This window comes from Phocoena phocoena, chromosome 16, assembly GCF_963924675.1.
Source record: "Phocoena phocoena chromosome 16, mPhoPho1.1, whole genome shotgun sequence".
Taxonomy (NCBI): domain Eukaryota; kingdom Metazoa; phylum Chordata; class Mammalia; order Artiodactyla; family Phocoenidae; genus Phocoena; species Phocoena phocoena.
Window position 1 is genome coordinate 68,620,566 of NC_089234.1, and position 27,930 is coordinate 68,648,495.

General features: G+C 46.4%; 1 protein-coding gene across 1 annotated transcript; it reads left to right on the forward strand.

Annotated features, from left to right (window-relative positions):
- Positions 1 to 22,469: 22,469 nt before the first annotated feature.
- On the forward strand, positions 22,470 to 27,804 carry EGR2 (early growth response 2). Its single transcript, XM_065894399.1, has 3 exons — positions 22,470 to 22,568; positions 25,106 to 25,214; positions 26,555 to 27,804. The coding sequence occupies exons 1-3, from the start codon at positions 22,470 to 22,472 to the stop codon at positions 27,802 to 27,804; spliced, it is 1,458 nt and encodes a 485-aa protein (XP_065750471.1).
- Positions 27,805 to 27,930: the final 126 nt, after the last annotated feature.

The following is a 27,930-nucleotide window of genomic DNA, read 5'->3' on the forward strand; positions in this document are numbered from 1 at the left end:
AGGTGCTGTGGGTGAGGACTTCAATATATATGAATTGACAGGGGGTGGGGGGCAGGCGGCAGAAATTCAGCCCATAGCAGATGGGATAGTTTCATTGTTCGAGTAAAAATCTCAGGAACATTTAGGCATTTCCACAAGGGAAGCTTATACGCTTTGGAGCTGATTTTCTGTGCAAAAATATGAGACCTGCTGTAGGCAGGACCCAAGTCTGAGTTAGTTTTCCAAGAGAAGGAATGGCATTGTGTACCCTTTCGTTTAAGCCCCTTGGGTGCAGGCTATGGCTACAGAACTCATTTGCACTGGAGACTGAGCCAACCTTGGCCTTAGTGTTGTTCTCTGACTAACTGACTCAAGAAACAAAGCCAAGTGGGAAAACTGTGATTGAAGGACGAGTGGTCGTCTGGCAATCTATGGTATATTCTGAAAGGGCCTCACTTGGTAAGCATTTAGTTCTTATTTTCTAATGATGACTCTGAGATGATCTCAGAAACCAGGCAAGGAAAGAAGACATTCATGGCCAGATGCCCTGTGGCTGCTGGTGTGTAGGAATTTTGATTTAGAGTTTGAACAGGGTCTGACAGACAAGGGCTGCAGTAAGGGAATGGGTTTGTTTCTAGAATTCCACACTCTCACCCCTTTTCCATCAAGCTGGCCAGACATATTCTAATGAATACTAAACAACCACTCTGCTGTTCTCTGACCTCAACTCACTCTGCAATGGCAAATATATAAGTCATAGAATCCTCAGTTTGAAGTTACTGTTGGACTCATCACATAGATTTGAAAGGAAAAATGACACATGTTATTATATTGTACTGAGTTGATGAGTAAGTTATCTGGAGAAGGCTGGTGGTCCAGATAGGCTCCACTGAAGTACATTATCTTGGTGGATCTGCCAGAGTCCACGGTCTGGTCTTCAGACCTTAAGGTATCAAGACACCTAATTTGTCATCATACTGAAAGAAAGATAATTTGCTTTAGAGAAAAGATTGTCAATGACTGAATTAATAAGGCTTATTATAAATCTAGTGAAGAATATAACTTTCAAGAGGACTAGCACTCCTGTCTTCTGAAAAGCCCATTTGGTATCTGTTACTTCCATGGGAAACTATGTTATAATCAGAAGGTTGCTTGGTGAGTCAGAGATCTAAACAAAAGGAGTTACTTACATGATACAAATGTTTAAATGCAGGGATGAAAGATAGATTTCGTTTCATGAAACTCTTACTGATTGTTAAGGACTGTCTGGGGTGTTGAGAAGGAGTATAAGACCACATTTAGACTTGGTGGGAAAGCAACAGTTAATTAGTCATGTCTGCCATGGGCACAGGATCAGGAAGAAGTGACACGTGCGCTATACTTGAGCCATCCCTAGTGTAAAAACGTCAGACAAAGATAGCCTTATGAATTCTTAGACACACAGACATGCCAGACATGCATGCACGCATGCACACACACGTACACATATCATTGAACTGGGGGCTCAGGCACGCTGGGCAGTGCTTCGTTGGCAACCACCAGCATCCTTTTTCAGGTCTTGCATGTGTGATAGATTTTTCTTCTGACCAGCGCATCCTGTCTGTGGATATGTTCAGTCAGGTGAGAGTTAAGTGTTGTGGGTCAGAGAGCAGGCTGGCGTATTTGACATGACTGTGTAATTCTGCTCTCAACCGTTTGGGGCTGGCTTATCTTTTCACTCTCAGAGGACAGTCTTATACACCAGATCTAGACACCTTCCTGCAGCCTTTGTCTAAGGAGAAGAATAATTCATTTTAGTGATTTGGTTTTTTTTTTTTTGGCCGCGTTGCACAGCTTGTGGGATCCTAGTTCCCTGACCAGGGATCGAACCCGGGCCCATGGCAGTGAAAGTGCTGGGTCCTAACCACTGGACAGCCAGGAAATTCCCTATTTTAGTGATTTTCATACTTTAGGAGAACTCTTTTTTTCAAACTAAATCTTACCTGAAACCCTAATGCATTAAACAAATAAAAGCAAGGGGCAGATTTCTCTGGAAGTCTCAATCTTTGTCGTTGGCACTACTTTTCTGTGTGGAGAAGCTCTGAAGCACATTTGTAGTGAGTCCTGGGGATGTGTGGCATATTACTTGAAAACCACTTATCTAGTTCAATTCCTTCAGTTCAGATATGAGAAAATCCAGACATTGGAAAGTAAAATGGCTTATTCAGGATCACACAGAATAGGTGAGCTGTGCTAGGGAGAGGAACTGCCATCTCCTAACTCATCCTCGGGTGTTCTTTCCAGGAGACCAACACTTGTGGGTTTGGGGAAGTTTCTCTCTCAACTCCCCAGTGACCCAGCCTAGTCTAAAATGTGAATCTTCAGGGGGAGTACCCCAGGCCCAACTGAGAGGACATGCTGGGGACCCCAGAGAGAAATAGGTCTGCTTTGTCTCTCCTCCATTTCATAAGTGAAACCTGACAGCATAGATTAGAAAAATAATAAAAGGCCATCTTATCTGTGTTCCTTATTTATTACACATTATCCAGGTATCTGGTTGCAAAACCCGCACTCCTACTCTTCTCTCATTGTTAACCACGTTTGAAGCAGAACACACCGATCTGCTTCATCAGATAACATCGGCATTTCAGCGAGTGCGCCCTTTCCAGGTGACTTCCACCCTCTCTCTTGGTGACCCCTCTCCTCACTCCCCCAGAAATCCAAGAGGGGAACACTTCAATTAGCAGCAAATCACCCCTCCTTTACTTGATATGACTGCTCCTCTATCCAGTCAAGGAAAAAAAATGAAGGAAAATAAAATTGCACCCCTTCAAAAGAAAATAGGCAGACTACCCAGATTGCGGGGCTGGAGAATGGAGTTTGGGGGAATGTGACCCCGTTAACCGAGGTGGGGGCAGGTACCTCAGTCTTCTTCCCCTGGCCCTCCTCAACGCTCCCTCCCCAGCCTATGGAGGACACACAGCTTGGATCCAAAAGCAGTCCTCCTCCATCCTTTCAGAGGGAGGGAGGCAGGGGGGAGAGAGAGAGAGAATGGAGGGAAGGAGGGAGAGAAGGAAGGAAGGGAAGGGAAGGGGTGAGGAGAAGAGAAGAGGAGAGGAGACTGAGGCGGAGAGAACAGGAAGAGAGATGGAGATGAGAGACAGGGAAAAGTGGGGGAGAGCCAGAAAGAGGGACAAGAAGGAGGGAAGCAGAGAGAGGAAGAGGAGAGGGAGCTTTGGTTTTTTGTTTGTTTGTTTTTTGCGGTACGCGGGCCTCTCACTGCTGTGGCCTCTCCGGTTGCGGAGCACAGGCTCCGGACGTGCAGGCTCAGCGGCCATGGCTCACGGGCCCAGCCGCTCCACGGCACGTGGGATCTTCCCGAACCGGGGCACGAACCCGTGTCCCCTGCATCGGCAGGCGGACTCTCAACCACTGCGCCACCAGGGAAGCCCGAGCTTTATTTTTAAAGGTATAAAGTGTAAACCAACTCAAGTAACCCAGCCTGAGCTGCCACACAGAGGCTCATGGGGTGAAGAGACTGGACACCATGCAAAGAAACTTGGGTTCCAGTCTCACCTCTACCACTGACTCCGTGTCACCTTGAGGGAGCCTCCTTTCCTCTCTGGGCCTCAGTTTCCTCAGCATGCAGTGAAAGGTATACGTAGAGGCCCTGAGGGTCTCATCACCCACCCTCCACCAACCCCAACCCATGCCCTGGGGCAGTCTTGAGTCCACGCTGAGGAGATACCAGGAGGAGAACAGAGCCCTTTGTGGCCCTCTGGGGACTGACAACTTGAAAGGTGATGGGGGCAGAAGAATGAAAGCATTTTCATTGTGGAGGTAAGTGTGGGCTGCAGGCAGGAAGCGAGCAACTACTGAAATCACCGTAAGACTTGGAATAGACCTCTGAGAGGTGGGTGGGAGGCTCAGGGAGTGGGCAGAGTTACCTGAGTCTGGCCCAGGAGCAACAGTGTCACTTGAAAGGACACACATAAGATCGGGGATAAGCAGCCATGGAGCTGAAGGCAGGAGGAAAATGTGTAGAATTTGGGAAATAATTTCTCCACTCTGTTCCTCAATTTGGGTCTTGGAATAGAAGATGGAAGGGAAAAATGAGCATGGTCATCTCTAGGCAAAAATCCATTTGCCCTTACTCCTGGACCTTACATTGTAAACACTTGATGCAGCAGATGTTGATGTCCACCTTCTCTCTCTGGCCTTTAGAGTCTGCCCAACAGGGAACAGAACTGGAGGCTACCTCTGTGATAGGATTATAGGGGTACCAGGTGTTACTTCTTTGCCCTCAGATGTGGCCTCCACTAAAATGTTACTGTGCTTGTAATCTCCTCTGATTTAAGCCCCCTCTTCTTTTTTTTTTAAGCATTGCCCTCTTCCCACAGATCTTTTGTAAAAATAATATCTCATTCCTTCCCAGGGATCTGCAACTACTGACATCTTAGTGCAAGCTTATTATCTCTATGGCATGCGCTCCATTACTCACCCCACTAAGTTCAGGGCAGACACTACTAATCAATTGCTGTGCTCTTTCCTGTTGAATCCAGATGCATCACCAGAATCTCTCTCACTTCAGGGCTTTAGGCAGGCACTACCAATTGATTGGAATTAGCTCTTGAGATGGACCCTGTTTGTCACACCTAACTTAAGGTGAACTATCAGACCTTTTCCTTTTGGACAGGAAAGTCCTGGGAGAAGGTGGAAGAGGGAGTTATGGGGGATCATGAAAGCTGTGAAGAGGCAGAGAACAGGGAGATAAGAGAATCTTGCAAAGACAATGCCTGTTATCAGTATTATTTGTTTTATCTTCTTTGTAACTCTCCCTTCAGTTTCTCAGAGCTTCCTTCGTCCTTGAATTCTGTCATTCTGAGTCTTTTCCCACCAGGAGTCAGAATGTTAGGAGAGAATTTTTCAGGGTGCTACAGATTGAGGTGCTGGAATAATTGGAAAGCAGAGCAAGAGCTCATACCTTTGCCCTGAGGGAGCTGGTTTCTGTTCATGCTTACAGGACACCTGGAGATGCCTCACTCTTCAGGATAGTCTTTGCAAGATCCTGAAAAGTCCACACCCCTCTTCTGTAAGCTCTTCGGTGATGGGAACCTCATTACCTCATGAGACGCCTCATTTCATTGTTGAATGACCTCAGTGGTTAGAAAGTGGTCAGCTCACACTGAGTTGAAATCTCTCTGCTTGACAAGTCCACCCATCAGTGCTGGTTCATAGAGCATGTCTGCTTCCTCTTCCCTCATGTCAGCCTTTCAAGTTGTTTAAGACGCCTATCATGGGTCTCCCAAGTCTTCTCTTCTCTAGGCTAAAGGTCTCAGTTTTTTGCCTCTGCCTCATGTGACTGGCACTAGAGCTTTTATGATCCTGAGTAAACTCCAGGTTGCCAGTGACTGTGTTATGACCAGTGCTCCAAATTGAAATACATGTAGTCTGACTTGTACAAGTCTAGGGGATGGATGCTTGTGGAATTAAATTAATGATTTGATCCTGTGATCTGGAAATTAATTACCCTTCTGTTTATGTAACCAGAGTTGTTGTTTTTAAGATGCTGCCTTATCTTGCCTTGTGTTAAGCTTGTAATCAACTAAGACCCTTAGATTGCTTTCACATTAGCTACTACCCATCCTGTATTCAACTGATAAGCATTCATAAAACTGCTTACCACTGTGACTAAACAGGAATGTATGTTGATTATCTATTTGTATGTGGTCTTGTGCTGGGCACTGGACCAGAGAGATAATTCCTTTAGAGAATTATAATGTGAAATTTAGTTATTCAACACATGCTTATCGTGAGTACTGGTTTTTTAGTGGACAATTTGTCAGCATCAAAATTTCATATGTTCTTAGCATTTGTCCAACTTTCTACTCTTGTTTTACAGATCAGATCACTCATATAATAGATATATTATACAGATATATGCACAAGGATGTTGATTACAGCATTAATTTTAATTATGAAAAACAAGCAAACTGAATTTCCAAAGGGAATGGTTAAATTTAGTACAGTACCTCCATAAATGGAATGTTGTGAAGCCATTAAAACTATGAGTTAGTTCTATATGTGATGACACAGGAAGATCTCCAAGACCTACTGTAAAGTGAAAAATGCAAGTCATAGCAGCGTGGGAATACTATAATCTCATCTGTGTTCTAATAGACTAAATTACATTCAAAAAGTATTTGTATTGGGCTTCCCTGGTGGCGCAGTGGTTGAGAGTCCGCCTGCCGATGCAGGGGACACGTGTTCTTGCCCCGGTCCTGTGCTCCGCAAAGGGAGAGGCCACAACAGTGAGAGACCTGCGTACTGCAAAAAAATAAAAAATAAATAAAAATAAATGAATAAAATAAAATTAAAAAGTATTTATATTTAAATATATATTTAAATGTAAATATGGGTTTGAAACATACACCGTCAACTATTAATGGAAGTTTCCCATTGGAAGAGCTAGAAAGAGAGGGTAAGAGTAGAGGATGGTTTTTATGTTTTTCTTCCACATATATTGGTGGTATTTGAATTTTTACAAGCATATACTCATTTTTTTTTTTTTTGCTTGTGTGATTTTGAAAAGTTTTCTAGAAGACAGAGGAAATAAACCCTAAGTAAATATTAGGAAAGACAAAGAATTCAAAGATGGAGAAGGCACAGTCTCCTTCCCTCAAAATAAAGTAAAATCCAATAGGAGGAATAATGCAACATACAGATAATGATGGTCTGATACCATGGAAAGTGTTGGGGAATATGCATGAAGGAGAGACTCCCTCTGCCTGGAGAGAGGAGAGAAGGTCAAAAAGGAGACCCAGTGGATAGCAAGGTTTTGACAGGGGATGGCATGAGGGGGGGGTTTATAAAAAGGTGGGAAAGGCTGCACCTACTCTGGGTAGAACATTCAGTCTAGTTTGTTGGAAGTGTAAGGTCTGTGTGAGGCACAGTCAGCAAAAGTCTAGAAAGATAAGTTGGGCCTAAAGCTCTGATGTCCTTCTTTTGGTAGCCCAGAGGAAATACCTCTGGGTGACACCTTATGTAGATTAATTCAACTGTGATGGGATCAGAAGGTTGAGGGACAATGAGACTGGAGGCAGAGAGACCATTTAGGAAGCAATTGCCATATATTAGCATTTTTCTAGGTCCTATTCAAAGCTTATAGTGCTTTCCCTACCCACCTCCCTAAATGTGTTCAGCACATTTAAATAATCTTGGAATACCTGCACACCAAATCTCTTCTTGAAGATTTGCAATACTCCTTGCATAGTATATGCTCTGAGAAGTCCTGCAAGAAAAATGTGTTTAAGTTTTATTAACCCAGCATTTCTCAAATTTGTTGGAACATGGAACATTTAGTTTAAAGTCTATGTTTTTCACAATGGCATTCTAAACAACAGCAAGCTCTTTGGAAATCTACAGCAGAATTGTAGAAGTCTGAATGAGGGTGGCAGTAGAACAATGGAAAGGAAGGATAGATGCAACCATACTGGAGAAGGAAGAATAGGGAGGGCTTGGCATGCTGTTTGGATGTGGGGTCAGACAGAGAGAGATGTCAAAGACTAGTCTGAGATTTACTTACTTCTGCTATATTCCTTCATACCAAAAATCATAAGTATCAGATCTAGCCCTCTGAATGCTTGGTCACACACACTGAGGCCATCCCTGTTTTAGTGGGCCCAGCATAGATTGCTGGCCTGCAACAACAAATTACAGTTCCCTTCATACCCCAACCCATCATGAAAATATTTAATTAAAAATGGGATGTAGGGCTTTCCTGGTGGCACAGTGGTTGAGAGTCCGCCTGCCGATGCAGGGGACACGGGTTTGTGCCCTGGTCCAGGAGGATCCCACATGCCATGGAGCGGCTGGGCCCATGAGCCATGGCCGCTGAGCCTCTGCGTCCGGAGCCTGTGCTCCACAACGGGAGAGGCCACAACAGTGAGAGGCCCGTGTACCGCAAAACAAACAAACAAACAAACAAACAAACAAATGGGATGTAACACAATCAACAGAATGAAAAGACAACCCACCAAATGGGAGAAAATATTTGCAAATAATATATCTGATAATAGGTTTATATCCAGAATATATTTTTAAAAAACTATATAGCTCAACACACACATAAAAAAATAATGGGTAAAGAACTTGAACAGACGTTTCTCCAAAGCAGGTATACAAATGGCCAATAAGCACGTGAAGGGATGCTCAGCATCACTAATCATCAGGGAAATGCAAATCACAACTACAAGGAGATATTGTCTCACACCCATTATGGTGGCTATTATCAAACAAAACAAAAATAACAGGTGTTGGTGAGGATGTGGAAAATGGTATGGCAGTTTCTCGAAAAATTAAGTATAGAATTATGTTATGGTCCAGCAATTCCACTTCTGGGTATATATCCAAAAGACCTGAAAGCAGAAACTCAAAGAGGTATTTGTACCCTCATGTTCATAGAAGCATTATTCACAATAAACAAGAGGTAGAAGCAACCCAAGCGTTCATTGAAGGATGAGTGGGTAAACACAATATAGTATACGCATACGATCGAATATTATTCAGCTTTAAAAAGGAAGGAAATTCAGACACATGCTACAATGTGGATAAACATTAAAGGCATTATGCTAAATGAAATAAGCCAGTCACAAAAGGATGAATTTTGTATGAGGTACCACTTACATGAGGTATAGATTAGTAAAATTCAGAGACAGCAAATAGAATGACGGATGTCAGGGGCTAGGGGAAGGGGAATGGGAAGTAAATGGGCATGGAGTTTCAGTTTGGGGAGATGAAAAATGTTCTGGACTTGGAAAGTGGTGATGGTTGCACAACAATGTGAATATGTATATGTAATGCCACTGAACTGTACGAAGATGGTTAAGATGGTACATTTTATATTATGCGGATTTACCACAGTTAAAAAAAGAAAAAGCAGGATGTAGTATTTTGGTTCCTCTAGTTAGAAAGATCCTAAATCTGTTTAACTGGTTAGTTTATCTTTTCTACAAGTTGCTGTCATTGTACAAGTGGTCTGCAATTTTGAAACCTACATATGCAAAACATTATCAACTACAGAAAATTTGTAAAATACGAATGCAGCACATTATCCACTGTAGAAAATGTGGAAAATATAAAAATGCAAAAAGAAAATAACATTACCTAACTCCTTCTATCTGGAAGGAGTTTATTTAACCAATCAAATTATCTTGAAATGGCATTTTGGTGGATTTCCTTTAATTCTCTTTTTCTAGATTATTCCTACTTGACTCCTCAGCCCCATCTCCCTCTTTTTCTCTCCCTCAGGGTACCAGGGGCATGACAATCACTGCATAAGATAGCTACTTTTGGCAGGTCCTCATCCAATCTTTGGCCGAGGTAGCTGGCTATGACAACCCCTGAATAAGAAACAACTAGAGATTGCTTCTCTCATGAGGTGGATATGTGGAATGCTCATTGATCACCCAAACTGTGCCCTACTCTGTCTAACATATAAACATAATAGGATTTAGAAGGGATTTGTCATGCCAGGAATTAATTAGACTACTGATTCCCAAAGTACCCTGGAACTTCCCTTGTTTAGTGCTCATTAAACTTTATTGTAATGAGTGGTTTTCTAGTGGAAAATCACTCTAGTGGAGTGATTTTCCACTAGAAAGTAACATATATTAGTTACAAGTGTTTTGTTAGATATGTATATGACAAATATCTTCTCCCACTTTGTGGCCCATGTTTTCATTCTCTTAAAGTGTCCTTGATAAACACAAGTTTTCCTTTTTTTAATTTTGTTTTTAATTTTTTAAATTGCCACCTGACGTGCAGGATCTTAGTTCCCTGATCAGGGATCAAACCCACACTCCCTGCAGTGGAAGCTCGGAGTCCTAACCACTGGACTACCAGGGAATTCCCAAGTTTTCCATTTTAACAGAGTTTAAATAATCAATATTTTCCTTTGTGGTTAGTGTTTTTATGGGTTATATAAGAATTCTGTGCCTACCCCAAGTTCATTAAAAAATTGCTTGTTATCTTTATTGTCTTACCTTTCACGTTTAGTTCTATGATCCATTTTGAATTGATCTTTGTATATGGTGTGAAGCAGGGTCAAGGTTCCTTTTTGACATGTGATAACTAATTGATCTAGTACCACTGATTGAAGACTATCATTTTCCCATTATATTGCAGTGATGTCTTTGTCATAATTCAGGTGACCATATGTATGTGAATCTGTTTTTAGATCCCATTCTGTTCCACTGGTCTGTTTGCCTATCTTTCTACTAATACTATTGTTTTTTTCTTTTTTAACATAGTGCAGTTTTATAAGTCTTGAATCTGGGAGTGCAGGTTCTCCAACTAAATTTGTCTTCAAAATTGTCTTTTATGAAATGCACCTTTTAGTTGTTCTTTAAGGTATGTAAATAGTAAACATTATGTTGAAAACGGCTTAATTTTATCATTTATCTGATAATAGTTTATGTGGGTATAAAATTTTAAGTTGACTGTTATTTTGTTTTCCACCAGCACTTTTAAGATTTATCTCCATAGTTGTGTGGCTTCTATTAGTACTGCTGATTAAAGTAAGTTTCACTGTAACTCACTTATAGTCACAGATAATCTGTCTTTTTATTCTGGTTGCTGTTACGATGGTCTCATTATCCTTGATGTTCTACAAGTTTTATTCCCTTATTTATCCTTGCACTTGGTCACTAACACTTAAAAAAAAAAACTTAAAATTTTAGAACAGCGTTTTATTTACAGAGCTATTGAGAACATGATATAGAGAGTTCCCATATATCCCATACCAAGTCTTCCCTATTATGAATTCTTACATTGTTATGGTTCATTTGTCCCCAACAATGAACCACTATTGATATATTATTAGCATTAACTAAAATCCATACTTTATTCAGATTTTCTCAAATTTCCCCTCAAGTCCTTTTCTCTCTCTTCCAGGATACCACATTATGTTTAGTCAAATGTCTCCTTAGGTTTCTTTTGGTTGTGACAATCTCTCAGGCACATCTCATTTTTTTATAACTTTGACAGTTTTAAAGAATGGACCTCAAAAGGGATTTGTCTGATGTTTTCCTCATAATTAGCCTGGAGTAATGTGTTTTTTGGAAGAAGATCACACAGATAAAGTGCCATTCTCATCATATCATATCAAAGGTACATACTATCAACATGACTTATCACTGTTGATATTAACCTTGACCACCTGACTTGAGAAAGTGTTTGCAAGTTTGTCCACTGTAAAGTTACTCTTTCTTCCCCCTTCCCTTCCACACTGTTCTGTTTGGAAGGAAGTCACTATGTGCCACCCACACTTAAGTAATGAGTTATGCTCCACCTCTTCGGGGCAAAGTATCTACATAAATTATTTGGAATTCTTCTGCATGGGAGATTTGTCTATTCTCCCCCATTTGTTTATTTATTCAATAATTTGTTCATATTAATATGGAATCACAGGTATTTTTATACTTTGGGTTATAAACCAATACATTTTATTTTGTTGTTTGAGCTGTTCCAACTTTGGTCCTTGGGAGCAGCTCTTTCAGTTGGTGCCCTGTGTATCCCTTTGACATACCTCCACCAACGTGGTTTTTTTTTTGTTGTTTGATTATTTTCTTACTTTCTTGAACTACAAGATACTCCATGCTCATCTTGTATCTTTCCTGCTCTAGTCTTAGAATCAGCAATTTCTCTGAGGAGCCCTGGTTCCTTTTATTGGAGAATGGTATTAGAAACCAAGATCTGGGGTGCTCTACAATATACTTTTTTTTTTTTTGAGGTACAGGGGCCTCTCACTGTTGTGGCCCCTCCCACTGTGGAGCACAGCCTCCGGACGCGCAGGCTCAGCGGCCATGGCTCACGGGCCCAGCCGCTCCGCGGCATGTGGGATCTTCCCGAACCAGGGCACGAACCCGTGTCCCCTGCATTGGCAGGCGGACTCTCAACCACTGTGCCACCAGGGAAGCCCTACAATATACTTTTGATCTTAGGTTGTCTTGCTAAAATTTGTAAGTATTAACTCTTCATATAATGCTTCTCCATTATTCTTTCCATTCTTTTCTACTGGAACTTATAAAAAGTTTGTTGAAGGGTCTCAATCTATCCTTCATGTGAGCTTCCTTTCTTCTTTTGTTTTGTTTCCTCCTTTTCTACCTCTTCTTCATCTTTTTTGTCTGTGCTGTGTTCTGCTGAATTCCTCATTAGTATGTTTCACTTTAATAATACTCTCTCTGATGGTCTCTGGCCCCGACTTTTAGGTTATTAAGTTGTTTTATAACTTCCACTAGCATATTTTTCATTTCCAAGATTTTTAATCAGTTATTTTTTTCTCTCTTTCTATTGCTATTTCATTCACAAATCAGATCCACTAGTCAGCTAGTGGCTTGGTTAAAGTCCTAGTCTTTAGGCTGTGTCTATCTTTACACATTTCTTTAAGTCATAACAGACAGTAAGTCAGCAACTTTTTAAAAGATATACATTATATAAAATGGTAGTGAAGAACCTACCTCAGCGCCTGGGTTTTAAGTAGTGAGTCAGTTCCTGTTCACCATATTTAATCCTTTTTACTCCCAGAGGCTGAACTTCAATAGCCATTTTACTGTGTTGGCTGGAAACTCCAATATATTTATTCTTATGATGTTTTAAAAATTTACACCAAACAAGACAAATTTCTGTTTTGCAGTAGTAACATAAAGCTTTCTTTTAAAAGTATATTTATTTATTAAAATAAATCATTTAAAGAAAAGTACAAAGTTAATAATAGGGCAGAATAAAATAAAAATGACTGACATTTGAATGACCTAGCACTAAGCCACACTGAGATTCCATGATTCAAATGCTATTGGAGGAATAGGGACTAGAAGCTGGATCTCCTAATGGTCCAAGCTCTTACACTGGGCATTTTCTGCACAGTAACCTGTACATATTTTCCTGTGCAGCTGATGAATGTCTGTCACTGTTGGACAGTAGGACATAGGTTGGGGGCATCAGGTGTCCAGTGATGCTGAGGTAGGAACATGGAAGCTACTCGTTTGAGGAACATGAAAATTAGAACCCTCTCAGAGCCCTGCTTAAAGGGACCCAGCAGCTCACACTGACTAGCCAAGGATAGCCATCTCACATGGTGAGGAGGTCATGGTACCGGTGTTTGGTGTTAAAGGTGGGGAATCCTGGATCCCCTTCCTGGCACAGTGTCTGAGTCTGAGGTTTGGGGATAAATGACTTGTCTGTTCCAGAGGTGACTCACAGAAATTTGGAAATTCTCAGCTGCAGCCTGAACTTTAAGAAAAATTATTATTATCATCTCTGACTAATAACTAGCAAACTTAAAGTGAAAAATAACTCAGTGCAGATGAAGAGAAAGTTCTTTTTCTTAATCTTCATATCGAACTAGAATGTACAATAAGGTAAAAGAAGAGACATATAGATAACAAATCTTAAAATATTAGCTGGGTAATTATGCCAATTAACATTTAATTTTATCTATGCCCATCACATTTTATCTGTAAAAGCATCATGGGTAACAGTTATTATTGTAGACTTCTGAAAGTTAATTAAAATCACTGAGACAGAACCAACAAAAGTCCATTCTTTTTTTTTTTTTTTTTTTTTTTTTTTTTGCGGTATGCGGGCCTCTCACTGTTGTGACCTCTCCCATTGCGGAGCACAGGCTCCGGACGCGCAGGCTCAGCGGCCATGGCTCACGGGCCCAGCCGCTCCGCAGCATGTGGGATCCTCCCAGACCGGGGCACGAACCTGTGTCCCCTGCATCGGCAGGCGGACTCTCAAACACTGTGCCACCAGGGAAGCCCAAGTCCATTCTTTTTTTAAAAATTCATTGAAGTTTAAATAATCAATATTCTATTCTGAAAATTTACTCCAAATGGAAACTTTGAGATCCAGGGTCAGAGACAGGTTTTTTTCTTTTCCTGTCAACTGCCGTATCATGAGACTCTCATTGCTAAACTTCCCCTGGTTCTCATTGAGGCAGAGTAAAAGGCAGTGGTAGGGTAAGGGTTAAGTCACTGTGTCCCCCAAGTTTCTGATTTCTGGTCCCGCAGCCTAATGCCAAAGACCACCCACCATAGAATGGGCTTTCCCCCCTCCCCCAGCTCCAGCTCAAGTGAGTTCTGGGTTCCCATTCCATCCAGGAGCCCTCTGGATGTGCAAGCAGAGGTGATAAACTAAAATGTGCAGGTTGAAAGTTCCTCATGGCTCATTTCTAACAGGGGCTCTGGATCCCAGGGGAGAGCTGTCTGCACAGTGTGTGCAGGTCAAAGCTGATCAGCTGATGGGGGAGCAACTGTGGAGAGTCCGGGGGCCAGTGTTTGGGGTGGGTAAGAAAACCCTGTCCTTAAGGGCCTGGCACATCCTGCGGGGACTTCTGGACTGCCAGCCCTGCGCATAAGGCTAAACTTTTATTGCTATCTATCTATTTTATAAAACCAAGCCAGCACAATTCAGGGCCCATCTTCTCTCCTTACAGACCACATAACCATTTTTTGGTGAGGTATCTGTGAAGTAATTCTCAGCATATTCTGATGGAAAAGAAAGTTTAGCTGCTGCTAAATGCAACCTCCTTCATTTCTGAGTAGGCTGCATAAATGCATATTTCTCCTTTCTTGATTAGGTTCAATAATCTTTGGCCAGAAAACTAAAGATGATAAATACGTACAGAACTTGAATTTATGGGTCTGCAACTACAGTAGCCAAACTTTTTATCCATCTTTAAGTCTCCAGGATCCACTAATTCTACCAACTGGCTGCTACAGCATATGTTTGGAGTATGTTTCTTTACCTTTTATTGAGTATCAATCAATCAATCGATCAATCGATCTGTCAGTGTTTATTGGTCATCTCTCACAGCCATGCCACTGTGAGAGGTGTAGGGTAGAAAGGTGTACTGAGCTCTGAAGGACATGGCTAAGTCTGGAAAATGAGTGACCTTCAAGTGTTTTGCCTTATCTGATCCCCACTACCACACGCGTGACTGTTCTTACCCTTCCTGGGACCCCATAGCAAAATTTTTGAACATTTTGAATGTTTGTCTGATAATACCTACCATGACCTTCTTGCATTCTTTTTCTTTGTGCACTTGCCTTACTTCTTCCCTGGACCATTTGTTCCAAGAGACAGGGATATCGTCTAATTCATCTCCCATTCCCTAACTTCTGGCACAGGGCCCTAGCACCCACTAGGTCTCAAAAATATTTAGTGGATTATTTTGCCAGCACTGGCCCCCCAATTCTAACAGATGACATTTGTAAAACTGTCAGTTACAATATAATTCACACCTGACACTTCTGATTCTTTTGGAACATGACAATACAAACATTGACTTCTTTCTTTGCACATCCATTTTTTGATTTGTGTGTGTGTTTTTAAGTAACCAGGCCCCAATTAAGCCAACCTTTTCTTGATCAACTTTTTCTTGATTTTTAAAAAATTATATAAGCTGTAGTTTCATTTCTATAGCCCCAATTCAAATACATCATTGAAATTAAAGTAATCCTACAGGAGTTCCATTAGTGTATTCAAAGCCAAATGTTGATAATAATGGTATTTACTTACTGAAATTTAGGAGTATTCATTCAAAAACAACATGCAGTCCTAAGTGCTTTAGACCAAAGAATACAAATCGCTTTAAGTTTCTGTGCTCTAATTAGGCAGAAAATAATTTCTTTTCCCCTTATTAACTGCCCCCTTTCCATTATATTCTATGTCATTTTAAACAGAACAACCACTTAAAAGAGTTAATGGAATCCTAGGGTCTTACCTGAAGATCAAGAAAAGATAAATCACCATTATTTATAAAAGTAAAAAAAGATCCCAGCAGTTGCAACTCAGTTAAGTCTACCTTCTAAGCATAGCTCATGTATATATCTGAAAATGGATTTGTTCCATCCATTTGCAAATGCCTTGGCATGAGCAAGGCAACAGGATTCAATCAAAAAGATTTCATGGAGAACAATTCCTGTCAGAATTCCTAGGAAAAGCAGAGACTGATTTTTTTTTTCTTTGTAGAAAGAGGGAGGCCTCTTCTATGGGCCTAATCTGCTTTGCTTTATCATGATTTGAGATGCTTGCCTTACCTAGGAAAGCACAGTCCGGTGTGGGGTGATGCTGAGGCTACAGCCCTCATGCTGCCCATACAGCCAAAGCTGCATGGCGCTTTAGACGTCACATAGGCTAATACCCCCTTTCTACAAACGAGGCAACTGGCATGCAGGGAGGGAAAGGGACCATACTAAGTCACTGGATCCCAAACTTGGCTGATCATCGCTCATTCATTCAGCAAGTGCTTACTTCACACTCCTCTCTGCTAGCACTGTTCTTGGTTCTGGGCACACAGTGATGGTCACGAAGGCTATGGTCCTTACCCTCTTGTATGCTCAGCACCAAGAACAGTGCACGTAATGGACAGGGTGACTGGGGAAGAGTGGAGAGGGCCAGGAAGGGAAGGCTTATGCTGAGATCTAAACAAGAAGATGTCATTTTGGGCTGCCTTAACAAAATACCATAAACTGGGTAGTTGATACACAACAGGAAATTTTTTTCTCACAGTACTAGAAGCTGGGAAGTCCACAATCAAGGCACCAACAGATTGTCTGGTGAGAGACCACTTTCTAGTTCACAGATGGCTGTCTTTTCACTGTGTCCTTACATGGTGGGAGGGGCAAGGGAGCTCTCTGGGGTTTCTTTTATAAGAACGCTAATCCCATTCATGAGGACTCTACCTTCATGACCTAAGCCCCACCCAAAGCCCCTACCTCCTAATACCATCACATTGGGCATTGGGTTTCAACATATGAATTTGGGTGGGGGGACACAAACATTTCATCTATAGCAGAAGGACTAGACATGGGATGATCAAAGGGTCGGGGCAGGAATCGTCCTAGACAAAGGGAGGAGTGAGCACACAGGTTCTGAGATGGGAGGCAGCTTGAGCTGTTTAAGATGTGGCTGAGCAGGCTTCCCTGGTGGCGCAGTGGTTGAGAGTCCGCCTGCCAATGCAGGGGAGACGGGTTCGTGCCCCGGTCCGGGAAGATCCCACATGCCGCGGAGCGGCTGGGCCCGTGAGCCATGGCCGCTGAGCCTGCACGTCCGGAGCCTGTGCTCCGCAAAGGGAGAGGCCACAACAGTGAGAGGCCCGCGTACAGCACAAAAAAAAAAAAAAAAAAATTCTGGGGGATGTGATGTTTCTATATCTTTGTGGCACATAGTTAAGACGTATCATCAGTCACGGGGAAAGGCTGCCACCAAAGGCTTGAGTGGTGTGAGTGGAGCAAGCATAGCTGGTTCCTCCCAGCATCAACCACCAACCCAGGAGAATACCCTCAGTCAAATGGCACGGGCAGAACTGCTAAGGGAGTCTTGGGCTTCCTTGCCCTGAGTCCTTTCCATTCACCAGCTCCTTGTGTCGCCCTGCATCTGTGACCAGTTGTACAAGGAAGGGAGGAGTCAGGAAGGAGGGTGGGAGGGCTTGAACAGGGCTCTGGGTAGACATCTGTGAAGTGGTTTTCACTGCTGGCCGCCACCACATCAGTGGCACTCCCTATGCTGACATCAGAGGGCGGCGCTCAGAACTTCATGATTTAAATCTCCAATAAAGAGAATATCTGAGGACAAACCCTTAACAGCCCCAGAGGATGTTTTCTGGGGTCCATGTCCTTGCTCTGAAATCCAACATCTCCTGGAGAAACCATTAGACATAACATGCTGTGGACTGGGTAGAATTAGTTAATTAGGAGTTCTCTGGCAAGATAGCATATGAAAATCGCAGATGGCCAGGCTTCATCCCCTCTCATCGCTGGGAAGGTGTATCTTGGGTTTCTATGCAGAACTCTGCTTACTGGAGTACAGACAGGGAGAACACCCTTCAAGGTCCCTGCCTTCAGGGGATTTATAAGTGAGTTGAAAAAGTAACAGCATAGAGAATACGTGAGACACCAGCACAAGGCAAGTCCCCTACGTGGGTGACACCAAGTCTAAGAATGTCTCTCTTCTAACACCATCTCCAGATTTTGCAGGTCACTCACTAACCCACTCTTCCTAAATCTAAAATTTCGATTCCACATTTCCAAAACTCCTTGGAAAAGTGACAGTGTTATCGTTAGTCATTTTGATCTCCCTGGAAAAAAAGTGTGTTACGTCAATTCGATAATTATTAATGTGGAACTTGGCTTTCCAAGTTTAGATGACGTTTTCCTCAAGGGTACAGCTTATTATAAGTTACACGCAAATAAGTGCTGATTTCTGGGTTAGCTTTTCTCCTTACAACCTAAACCTGGACCTCCTCAGTAACCCTAGAATCATTATTCTTGGAAGAGGAAACTCAGAATTCAAGCATAAATATTATGAATACTTCATATGTCAATATTTGAAGTATAGCTACTCTTATGCTTTATCTGCTTTATCTTTGTCTACTATAGGCTGCTCTGCATCACATGATGTACTGGAAAGACATGGGCTCTGGCAAGTGAGAGAACTGAGTTCATATTCTGGCTGTGCCACTTCCTATCTGTGCGAACTTGGGTATCTCCTTTGAGCCTTAGTTCCCTCATCTGTAAAATAGGAATAAACGGCCTTATTTTTCGAAGTGGGTGTGAGGAATAAGACAGTGAACTGAGAAAAACAGAGTTCAGTGTCTGTTTGCCAAGTGGGTGTTCCATAATAGTAATAATTTAATAGCTAACGATTAGTGAATACGTAGTATGTACTAAACAGTATGCTCTGTGCTTTATGTATATCACTATTTAATCCTCAGTACACCCATGAGATACGTATAATCATTTTGTCCACTTTATAGTTGAGGAAACTGAGGCACAGAAAAATTATATGACTTAGTTAAGAACACACAGCCAGGTACTGTCAGTTGGGATTTGAACCCAGGATCTAGAATTTCAACGCAGGACCTAGGATCTGAACCCAGACCAGATGGGCCTCCAGAGCTCATTTAATAACCACAAGAAATAGTGACCATTCTTATCAAGATTATTCAGTTGAAAAATGAAATGTTTGGGTTCTTTTTTCTTTTTTGGTTTAAATGCTGAAAAAGAACTGCTCTGACAACTAGGTGCACCGATTTGCTCCGTCCTTTTCTCAATATAAAAACAAAGCTTCTATAGGATGTCTGGCATTATTTGGAAAAAGAAAAATTGCTTCCTGTAATCTGGTAATGTAAGCAGGCTAGTGATATGTGCTTTTAAAAAATCCAGGAATACCCTAGTTGTAGTGGACTTCATTTTTTGTACAATTAAATATATAAGCTGAAAGATTTTAAATTTAAGGGCATAAAAAGGTGTGATTTGGAATGGAGATTTTGCTTCGAGCCTTAATGACCGGACTGACAGACTACCACTTATTAACCTGGACCCTAAGTTGATATGCACCTTGTCTTAATGGTGATAAGTATTGCATTAATTTACCTTTTATTCTTTGCCAGCAATGCTAAAGTGATCTGTAGATTTGACATGATGTGTTTCTACTAGAAAGACTGCACTTCTCCCCTCTATTCATTTTAAATGGGACAAAATGCGCATTGTCTGTCATTTCCGTATTGAGAAATAGACAACTAAGGAATGTTATTTCATTAAGACTGTCACTGAAGCAGAATGCTGATGCCAATAAGCATTTCTGTAGATGTTCTTTTCTTGCTGAAATCTTGTTGGCATGTTGCAGAAGCTGAGTGGTTAAAAAAAAAAAAATCTCAAATGTAAAACTTATAATGCCATTGTCATTATCCAGAAAAGATAATGGCAGAGAAAAAGGAGAGTCGTAGACGTTAAAATCTCTTAGGGGTGGGAAAAGGGAAGGGGCTTTCAAGGAGCCTGACTGTATTGGCTACCCTCAGCTCCAGTACACTAGGCACGGAAGACTGACTGGAGGTTTCCACCCACACTGAACTTTCTTTATTCCACAAATGCACTTTGCTTCCCCCCACCTCGGCGCCTTTCCACACGGGCTTTTTCTCCCTGGAATGCTCTGTCCACTGACCTTCCCCTAATCCTTGCACATTCTTCAGATCTCTGCTTAGATTAGAGAAGCCTTCCTCAACCTCCTCGATTCAGTTGGATCCTTTGTTCTTTTTCTTCATTGGGGTCAAACATTGTCATTCTTTACAACTGTATATTTGTGTGATTGACTGCAAGCTCCGTGGAGGGTGGGAACCAGGCCTGGTTTTAGGCACCACTGTAGCCCAGGGTTTGGCACAGTCTTGACACATAGTAGATGCTCAAGAAATATCTGTTGACCTACAATAGTTCACCCTAAAGGGAAACTGAGCACCTTCTGTTTAGGCCAGTGCTGCCGCCGCTACAAAATAAGATCACAGGGGTCTTACTTCTCCCGTCCAGATTATTTGTGCCGACAAAACAAGACTTTGGTTGCACATCTGGTTGCACTGGTGTGAAGTAATCATTCTCTCAGGCTTCCCAACAACTTTGACTGGTATAATCTCGGTTTGGTTTATAGCCTCTGGGATTACCAGATTTGTAGTGAGATGCTGAATGTAGGGAGGCATTTATCAGTTTTCTCAGCACACGGGGCACCTTTAAGGAAGGCTTCGCCATGTGGCAGAGTTGGAAATTAGCCTGTTTATCACTGAGGTTCACATGTCCTATGCCATTTGAGTTCAGGATCCACACCCTTGTGTGTGTCCACGGTTAAGAGCAATTCTGACCCTTCTTTATCACTCCAGTGGCAGTATTAGAATGGAAGTGAGTGAAAATGACATGTTAATAGCAATAGTCTATAATGATGTTCAAAAATGTTTCTTAATAAATCAAAACGCAAATGTTACCAAATTATTTGTGACATGCCTCATGGCTGATTGTGATTCTCAAGTCCACACTGTGGAAAAAAAGCTGAAAAGCACTCAGAGAGTGGATCCTGAGAGCCAGCCAGGAGCCGCAGGCTGCCTGCCCTCCTCCTCACCCCCACCACAGGGCAAGCCCACTTAGGGGCACCTCTGCTTCCTTCCTCTTTTACTTTCTGGGTCTGGAATCAGGACAAAGCAGATCAGCATCTGGCATCGATTTGTTACTCTTTTACTAACCCTAATACATCTTGGAGCACTCCATTTACTGGAGCATTTTGACCAATCGATTTTAAAGAAAAGCATTTATTTGTTCAGCTTTTGATCAGAATAAGCTCAAGTGCCTAAAAGTAGAGACCATGGTACATCTCTGTATTCAACTGCCCCCTTCCCCCTTCCCCCTGTCCTCTCCTCCCCAGCACAGCATCTTACTCTGTAAACACCTTTGTGATTTTTTATTTGTCTCTACCTCTTTTTTTTTCTCACTTCTTCACTCCAGGAAGGATACTGTGGGATTGGCTTATTTTATTACAGAGACTATTCGTATGGTGGTTTTGTGCGAACCTGGTCACTCCATCCATAGCACAGGCTGCGAAAGGCCAAGAACTCAAATTCTTCCTCATTTGGGGAGGGGGGTATGTCCATGACAGTCCCTTGTCCCTTCCTTTTGAAACCCCTGATCTCAGCTTTCCTCCTTTCCGAAATGCCAGAGAAAAGAAATGAGGTTGTCTAAGGTGACCTGTTTCTTTCCTAGTGGCTAAGCCACGCTCCCAGTCCTCAAAGAGCCATTCACTTTCCGGAACTGGGTTTTCCCATACGAATGATGTAGCGCATTGTACCTGGAGTCAGAAGACCAGGTTCCAAGTTTGGACACCACCCCTTATCAGCTGCGTGACTTAGGCAAGTTACTTCAGCTTTCTGAACTTATTACCCATCCTCCGGATGCTGGCTTGAAATGAGTATGCCTAGACTTTGTTCCATTATCACTCTTAAGAGGGAGAGAGAGGGGGAGAGAGGGAATCTACTGACCCGTTTCCAGCGGAGATTCAGGGAAGCCCTCCCAGGACTGGCCCCAGGCACCTTCCCGGTAGCCTGCATAGCCTCCCTGCAACTGTTGCTTGCCCCTGCCCCCAACCCACCCCCGGCTCACGGCTGGCTTGACGTAGCGCAGCTCTTAAGTAGGTGTGAGTTGTTGGAAAACTGCGAATTATTCCAGGGTCAGTCGCTCCCATTTACTCTAACGTGGTTCTCTGACCGGCCGGGTAATCCCGCCTCTCCTCGTTGGGGCTCCAATCTGACCCCCACTCAGCCTCCTCCTTCGGGAAGAGCAGCAGGCGAAGAGCGCGCGGCTCACCCTCTCCCGGGCCGCCCCCAGCCTGCGCCCTGCCCTCTGCGCCCAGCTCGCCCCGTACTCGGGCGTCCAGGAGCTCCCCCTCCGGGCAGCGCGCTGTGGCCGCCGGCGGGGTTGGCAGCGGCGCCCACCGCCCGGCGGCCCCGGCGACTCACCCGCCCGCCCACGTGTGTGGAGAGGAGCGAAGCGCAACCAGTCGCGGCGCCTGCGCTTGCCACCGGTGGGTGCCTTACCTCGGAGGCCGCCGGGGGCCGTAACCCGAGCCCCGCTGCCACGACCCATATTTGCATAATTCGGTCCCCCCCACCCCTTCTTTCAGACTCAGGGCTGGAGATGCGAGTCGGGCTCCCCTCCGAGGCGTCGTCTTGCCGGTGGTCAGCGCGGGGGCCGCAGGACGGGCCGGAGCGCAGGCGGAGCGGGCCGGCGCACGTGGTAAGAGTGCAGCTTTCTTTTCTTTTTTCAGAAACGGGACTTTCCACCTTTTTGCCGAGGGTGGGGTACCTACAAGGGTGCTAATTTTGCTGCGATTTCCTTCCTTTCTCCTTTAATTTTTATCTCCAATTGGAAAAGAGCGCGCAGCGCAAGCGAGAAACTTTCCCAAATTTTTTCTGGGCGTTTGAAGTCAGGAAGATGGCCGTCCGCGGGAGAACCAATTTCGCGGCGGGCAGGGGGAGAACCGGAGCGCCGGAGGAGAAGCAGAGGCAGCTCACCACTGCCCCAGGGTCCTGACTGCCGCGCGCGGGGCCGGGCGGGAGCGGACTCGCAGCGGCTGCGGCCGCGGCAGGTGAGCGGCCGGGGAGCCGCCTGCAGCGCCGCGCTTCTTCCACGGCGTGGCGCCGTGGCTCTCGGCCGCCCGGGCCCCCACGAGGCTGGGGCCGTCCTGGCCCGCCGCGGTAAAGGGCAGGGCTGGGCCCTAGAGGCTGTCCCGCGCCCTACGCCAGGCCTCGGCTGCTTTGGGGGCGGGAAAGGGTCTAGCAGGCGGCCACTCGCCAGGTTTGAGCAATTGAGACCAACCTCCTACGGAGCCCCGGCCAGGCCAGGAGCGCTCCGAGGGGGTGGGCCAGGGCGCGCCGGGAGATAGAAGCGGTCTGTGCAGCCAGCCAGAACCCACCGCTATCTGGACCTCTGAAAAGTTTTTAAAAATTGCTTTGGGAACTAAGCAGAAAGGTTCCCATCGGGGCCAGTTTTTTTTTTTTTTTTTACACGCAAAGGGAAAAGCGCGTACGGTGATGGCTACTCGAAACTGGCGTTAGCGTCACCGTTTGCTGTCACTCTGGACCTCGCTCGGCTCCCCGAGGTGGCTCTTGGCCAGGGATAGGAAGAATATTCCTCCTCATGTGTGTGTTCTGGAGTAGCGCTCGGGTGCGGGCAGAGCGCACCTCCGGAGGGTAGGCTTTCGGGGGTGGATGACTGAGGTGGCGGCAGGTACAGGCAGTGAAGGTGAGGATGGGTGTCTTCGCAGAGCAGCCTGTTCAGCAAACCCAGGCGCCCACTCTGCCGACCAGGCATTCTGTTGGCGAGGCGAGCGCACGAGCGCGCTGTCAACAGGGAGGTGTGTAGCGTAAGGTGTGCGAGTGGGTGTGTGAAGAAGGTGGCGGGGGCAGGAGTGTGTGCAGCGGAAGTGGAGCGTGTGTGAGTGTAATAGTGTGTGCGCGTGTGTGGCGGGGCAGGGTGAGCGTCCAAGCCTCCATCTGGACGCCCCCGCACTGCCGACCGCCCAGACGCGCCGGGAAGGGCGCCCGTTTCGCGCAGCAGCTGAAGGGGGGCGGGGAGCGCGCGGGCAGAGGAAGGGGTGGGGGTGTCTCCGGCTGAGGATTTCTCTCGAAGCTCCCCGCAGTTATCTGCTCCTCTTAGGGAGCTCCCCCCCCGCCCCAAGGTGCCCAAAATACTTAAACAAACAAACAACCCCAAACCTGTTCCGTTTTCGCTCCTGTATAAATAGAACAGACTTTCCAAAAAAGCAATACCGCATTCACTCTTATCACCAGCTACTTCTTTCCACCAAGTAATTCAGAAAAAAGCAGTCAGCTTCCGTGAATGCATGCAGCTTTTTTTTTTTCTTCTCTGCCTCCTTTTGCTTGCGGTTTTGAGCTGCCAAGAAAGTGAGTAGGGGTTTGACTGTAGTGTCTCGGCTCCGCTCGGTTTCTTTCCGAAGTTTAATTTTCCGGAATGGCTCCCAAACAAGGGCTGGGGAGGCGGAGCTGCCGGCACCGGATCTTCGCCTTTTTTGGAAAGTCCCGGAGAACCGGAATTCCTCCCCGCCCGGGAGGCCGCGCCGCAGCCCGGACCGATCGCTCTCCCACAGTGGTCTAAGCCGGACCCGTGACGCGCCCTATCCCCGTCCGGCCCTGCGCTCTGGATCCGGCCTGCGGCTCGGGCCCCGCGCCCCAGACCCCCGCGGATCCTCGCGGGCTGCCAGCCGGGAGTCGCGAGCCCGGAGGAGCCCGCGCAGCCGAGCCCCTATGCAAATCGGCCATGTGACGGCAAAAGCCGCCTGGCCCAGCCCTGTTCCTCAGTCCATATATGGGCAGTGACGTCACGGGCATTGAGGACCTGCCCATAAATACTTAGAGCAACACTTTCCGTCTAACCCGGAGAGCAGCAATTGATTAATAGCTCGGCGAGGGGACACACTGACTGTTATAATAACACTACACCAGCAACTCCTGGCTTCCCAGCCGGAACACAGGAGAGAGTCAGTGGCAAATAGCCATTTTTCTTCTTAAAAAAAAAAGCAACTTGTTTGCTAGTTTTATTTGTTAGATTTTTTTTTTGAGGTGGTAGTTGCCTTTAAGTGTGGAGGGCAAAAGGAGATACCTGCCTAGGCTCAGTCCAATCCCTCTCCAAAACGGCTTCTCTGACACTCCAGGTAGCGAGGGAGTTGGGTCTCCAGGTTGTGCGAGGAGCAAATGATGACCGCCAAGGCCGTAGACAAAATCCCAGTAACTCTCAGTGGTTTTGTGCACCAGCTGTCTGACAACATCTACCCGGTGGAGGACCTCGCCGCGACGTCGGTGACCATCTTCCCCAATGCCGAACTGGGAGGCCCCTTTGACCAGATGAACGGAGTGGCCGGAGGTAAGCCGCTTGCCCCCTTCGCGGACAGGGACCCACGCAGCTCGGAGATGGTGGGGGGGTTTCAGTGCATGTGCAGGACTTGGAAGAGAGGGTCGGGGCGCGAGGTGGACGGCGTTGACTGAACTGGCTTTGAAGAATGGAAGGGGGTGCAGGAGGAGCCCGCGTGAGCGGGGATCCGGGCGTTGGAGCTGGACGCGCGGGCAGATGCACCAGGTTGCCAGCGAGCGAGCGTGCGTGCGCCGCGGCGCGCCCAGCCCCCGGCGGGCGAGGGGTGAGAGTAGGAGAGGTGCCCCACCAGGCTTCTGGGCTTGTGCGGGCCTTTCCGCTGGCCGCACCCCAGTCGCCCCTCTCCCGGGGTAGGGGCAAAGTGACGGGAAAGTTCGGGGCTCTGGAGGAAAGCTGCGCGTCTGGAGAGCCGAGCGGCGGAGAAGCCCCAGAGGAAAGCGTCCGCCGCTCCCTCCTCGGCAGAGGAGACCCGGGGAAAATCTCGGAGCGCGCTCCCCCTGCGGCCTGCAGGAGCGCCCCCACCTGCGCGCCGCCCACAAAATTGAGGGGGTTGGCCACTCGGGGAGGAGGAGGTGGAGGGCGGGCAACGGCGGGAAGCGGCCCCCTGGCTGCCGAGGGAAGCCCATCGGGCACCGGTGCCGCGAGTCTCCTTGGCGATGCGGTGGAAAGTGGTCTCCCGCAACCCCCGCGCCTTCCCCGAAGCCCTGCCACTGTCTTTGGGCTGGGGCGAGGACGCGCGGGTGTCGGGCAAGGCTGAAAAGGTTGGGAGGGGAAGGGAACCTATAGACTCCTTCCATCGCAGAGCCCGATTCCCTCCAGCAGTGGGAGAGGGAGGAAAGGAAGGCACCTGGGTTGGGTAGCAGCTGGGAAATCATTGACCCCCTTCTTTGGCTCACCTCTCAGGCTGACACCTCCGCGGCAGTGGCTGGGATCAGTCTTCTGGGTGGTGTCTGCCCCAGCCGTGGGACCCCCTCAGGCAAAGGAGAGGGAGAGAAGTTCCAGGCAGATGGGGAATTTTTAATACTCTTGTTGCTATTTTTGGGTGTTTTTATTGGGGACTAGAGCCACAGATGGCTGTATATGGGGGTTGGGAGTAGCTCATCTGCTTTCCTGGAGGTAGTTTGCATCCTAGACTGTCACTGGCTGCCACAGTAGGATATTGGGCTAGCCTCTTCTGTCTTTGAGCCACAATTTCCTCACCTGTTGAACTCCGCCTCAGCTCTACAGTGTAAGATCCTGGGCCTTGCGGTTGGACTCATGTGAGACAGGGGTGAGAAGGGATTCTTGGCTGCATTCTCATTGCTCCACCTCCATTCTTCCTTCCCCCTCCGCAGATGGCATGATCAACATTGACATGACTGGAGAGAAGAGGTCCTTGGATCTCCCATATCCCAGCAGCTTTGCTCCTGTCTCTGCACCCCGAAACCAGACCTTCACTTACATGGGCAAGTTCTCCATCGACCCCCAGTACCCCGGTGCTAGCTGCTACCCAGAAGGCATCATCAACATTGTGAGTGCAGGCATCCTGCAAGGGGTCACCTCCCCAGCTTCCACCACAGCCTCATCCAGCGTCACCTCTGCCTCCCCCAACCCACTGGCCACTGGACCCTTGGGTGTGTGCGCCATGTCCCAGACCCAGCCTGACCTGGACCACCTCTACTCTCCACCGCCGCCTCCTCCTTATTCTGGCTGTACAGGAGACCTCTACCAGGACCCCTCGGCGTTCCTGTCGGCAGCCACAACCTCCACCTCCTCCTCTCTGGCCTACCCACCACCTCCTTCCTACCCGTCCCCCAAGCCAGCCACGGACCCAGGTCTCTTCCCCATGATCCCAGACTATCCTGGATTTTTCCCATCACAGTGCCAGAGAGACCTACATGGTGCAGCTGGCCCAGACCGCAAGCCCTTTCCCTGCCCCCTGGACTCCCTGCGAGTCCCCCCTCCACTCACTCCACTTTCCACCATCCGCAACTTTACCCTGGGAGGGCCCAGTGCTGGGGCCACAGGGCCAGGGGCCAGCGGAGGCAGCGAGGGACCCCGGCTACCTGGCAGCGGCTCCGCAGCTGCTGCTGCTGCCGCCTATAACCCACACCATCTGCCGCTGCGGCCTATTTTGAGGCCTCGAAAGTACCCCAACAGGCCTAGCAAGACCCCAGTGCATGAGAGGCCCTACCCGTGCCCAGCAGAAGGCTGTGACCGGCGCTTCTCCCGCTCCGACGAGCTAACACGGCACATCCGAATCCACACGGGGCACAAGCCCTTCCAGTGTCGGATCTGCATGCGCAACTTCAGCCGCAGTGATCACCTCACTACCCACATCCGCACCCACACTGGTGAGAAGCCCTTTGCCTGTGATTACTGTGGCCGCAAGTTTGCCCGGAGTGATGAGAGGAAGCGCCACACCAAGATCCACCTGAGGCAGAAGGAACGCAAGAGCGGTGGCCCCTCCTCGTCGGTGCCGGCCGCCTCCACCACCTCCTGCACTGGGGGCGCGCAGGCTGGGGGCACCCTGTGCGGCAGCAACAGCAGCACTATTGGTGGAGGGTCCCTCGGCCCTTGCTCATCTCGGACCCGGACACCTTGAGATGAGACTCAGGTTGACACACCAGCTCCTTGAGGCCCTTCATCCACTGGAGCTGCACGACAAACACTACCACCCATTCCTGCCCTTCCCTCATTTCCTTGGGCAAAGGGCCTTAGGAGCCTAGCA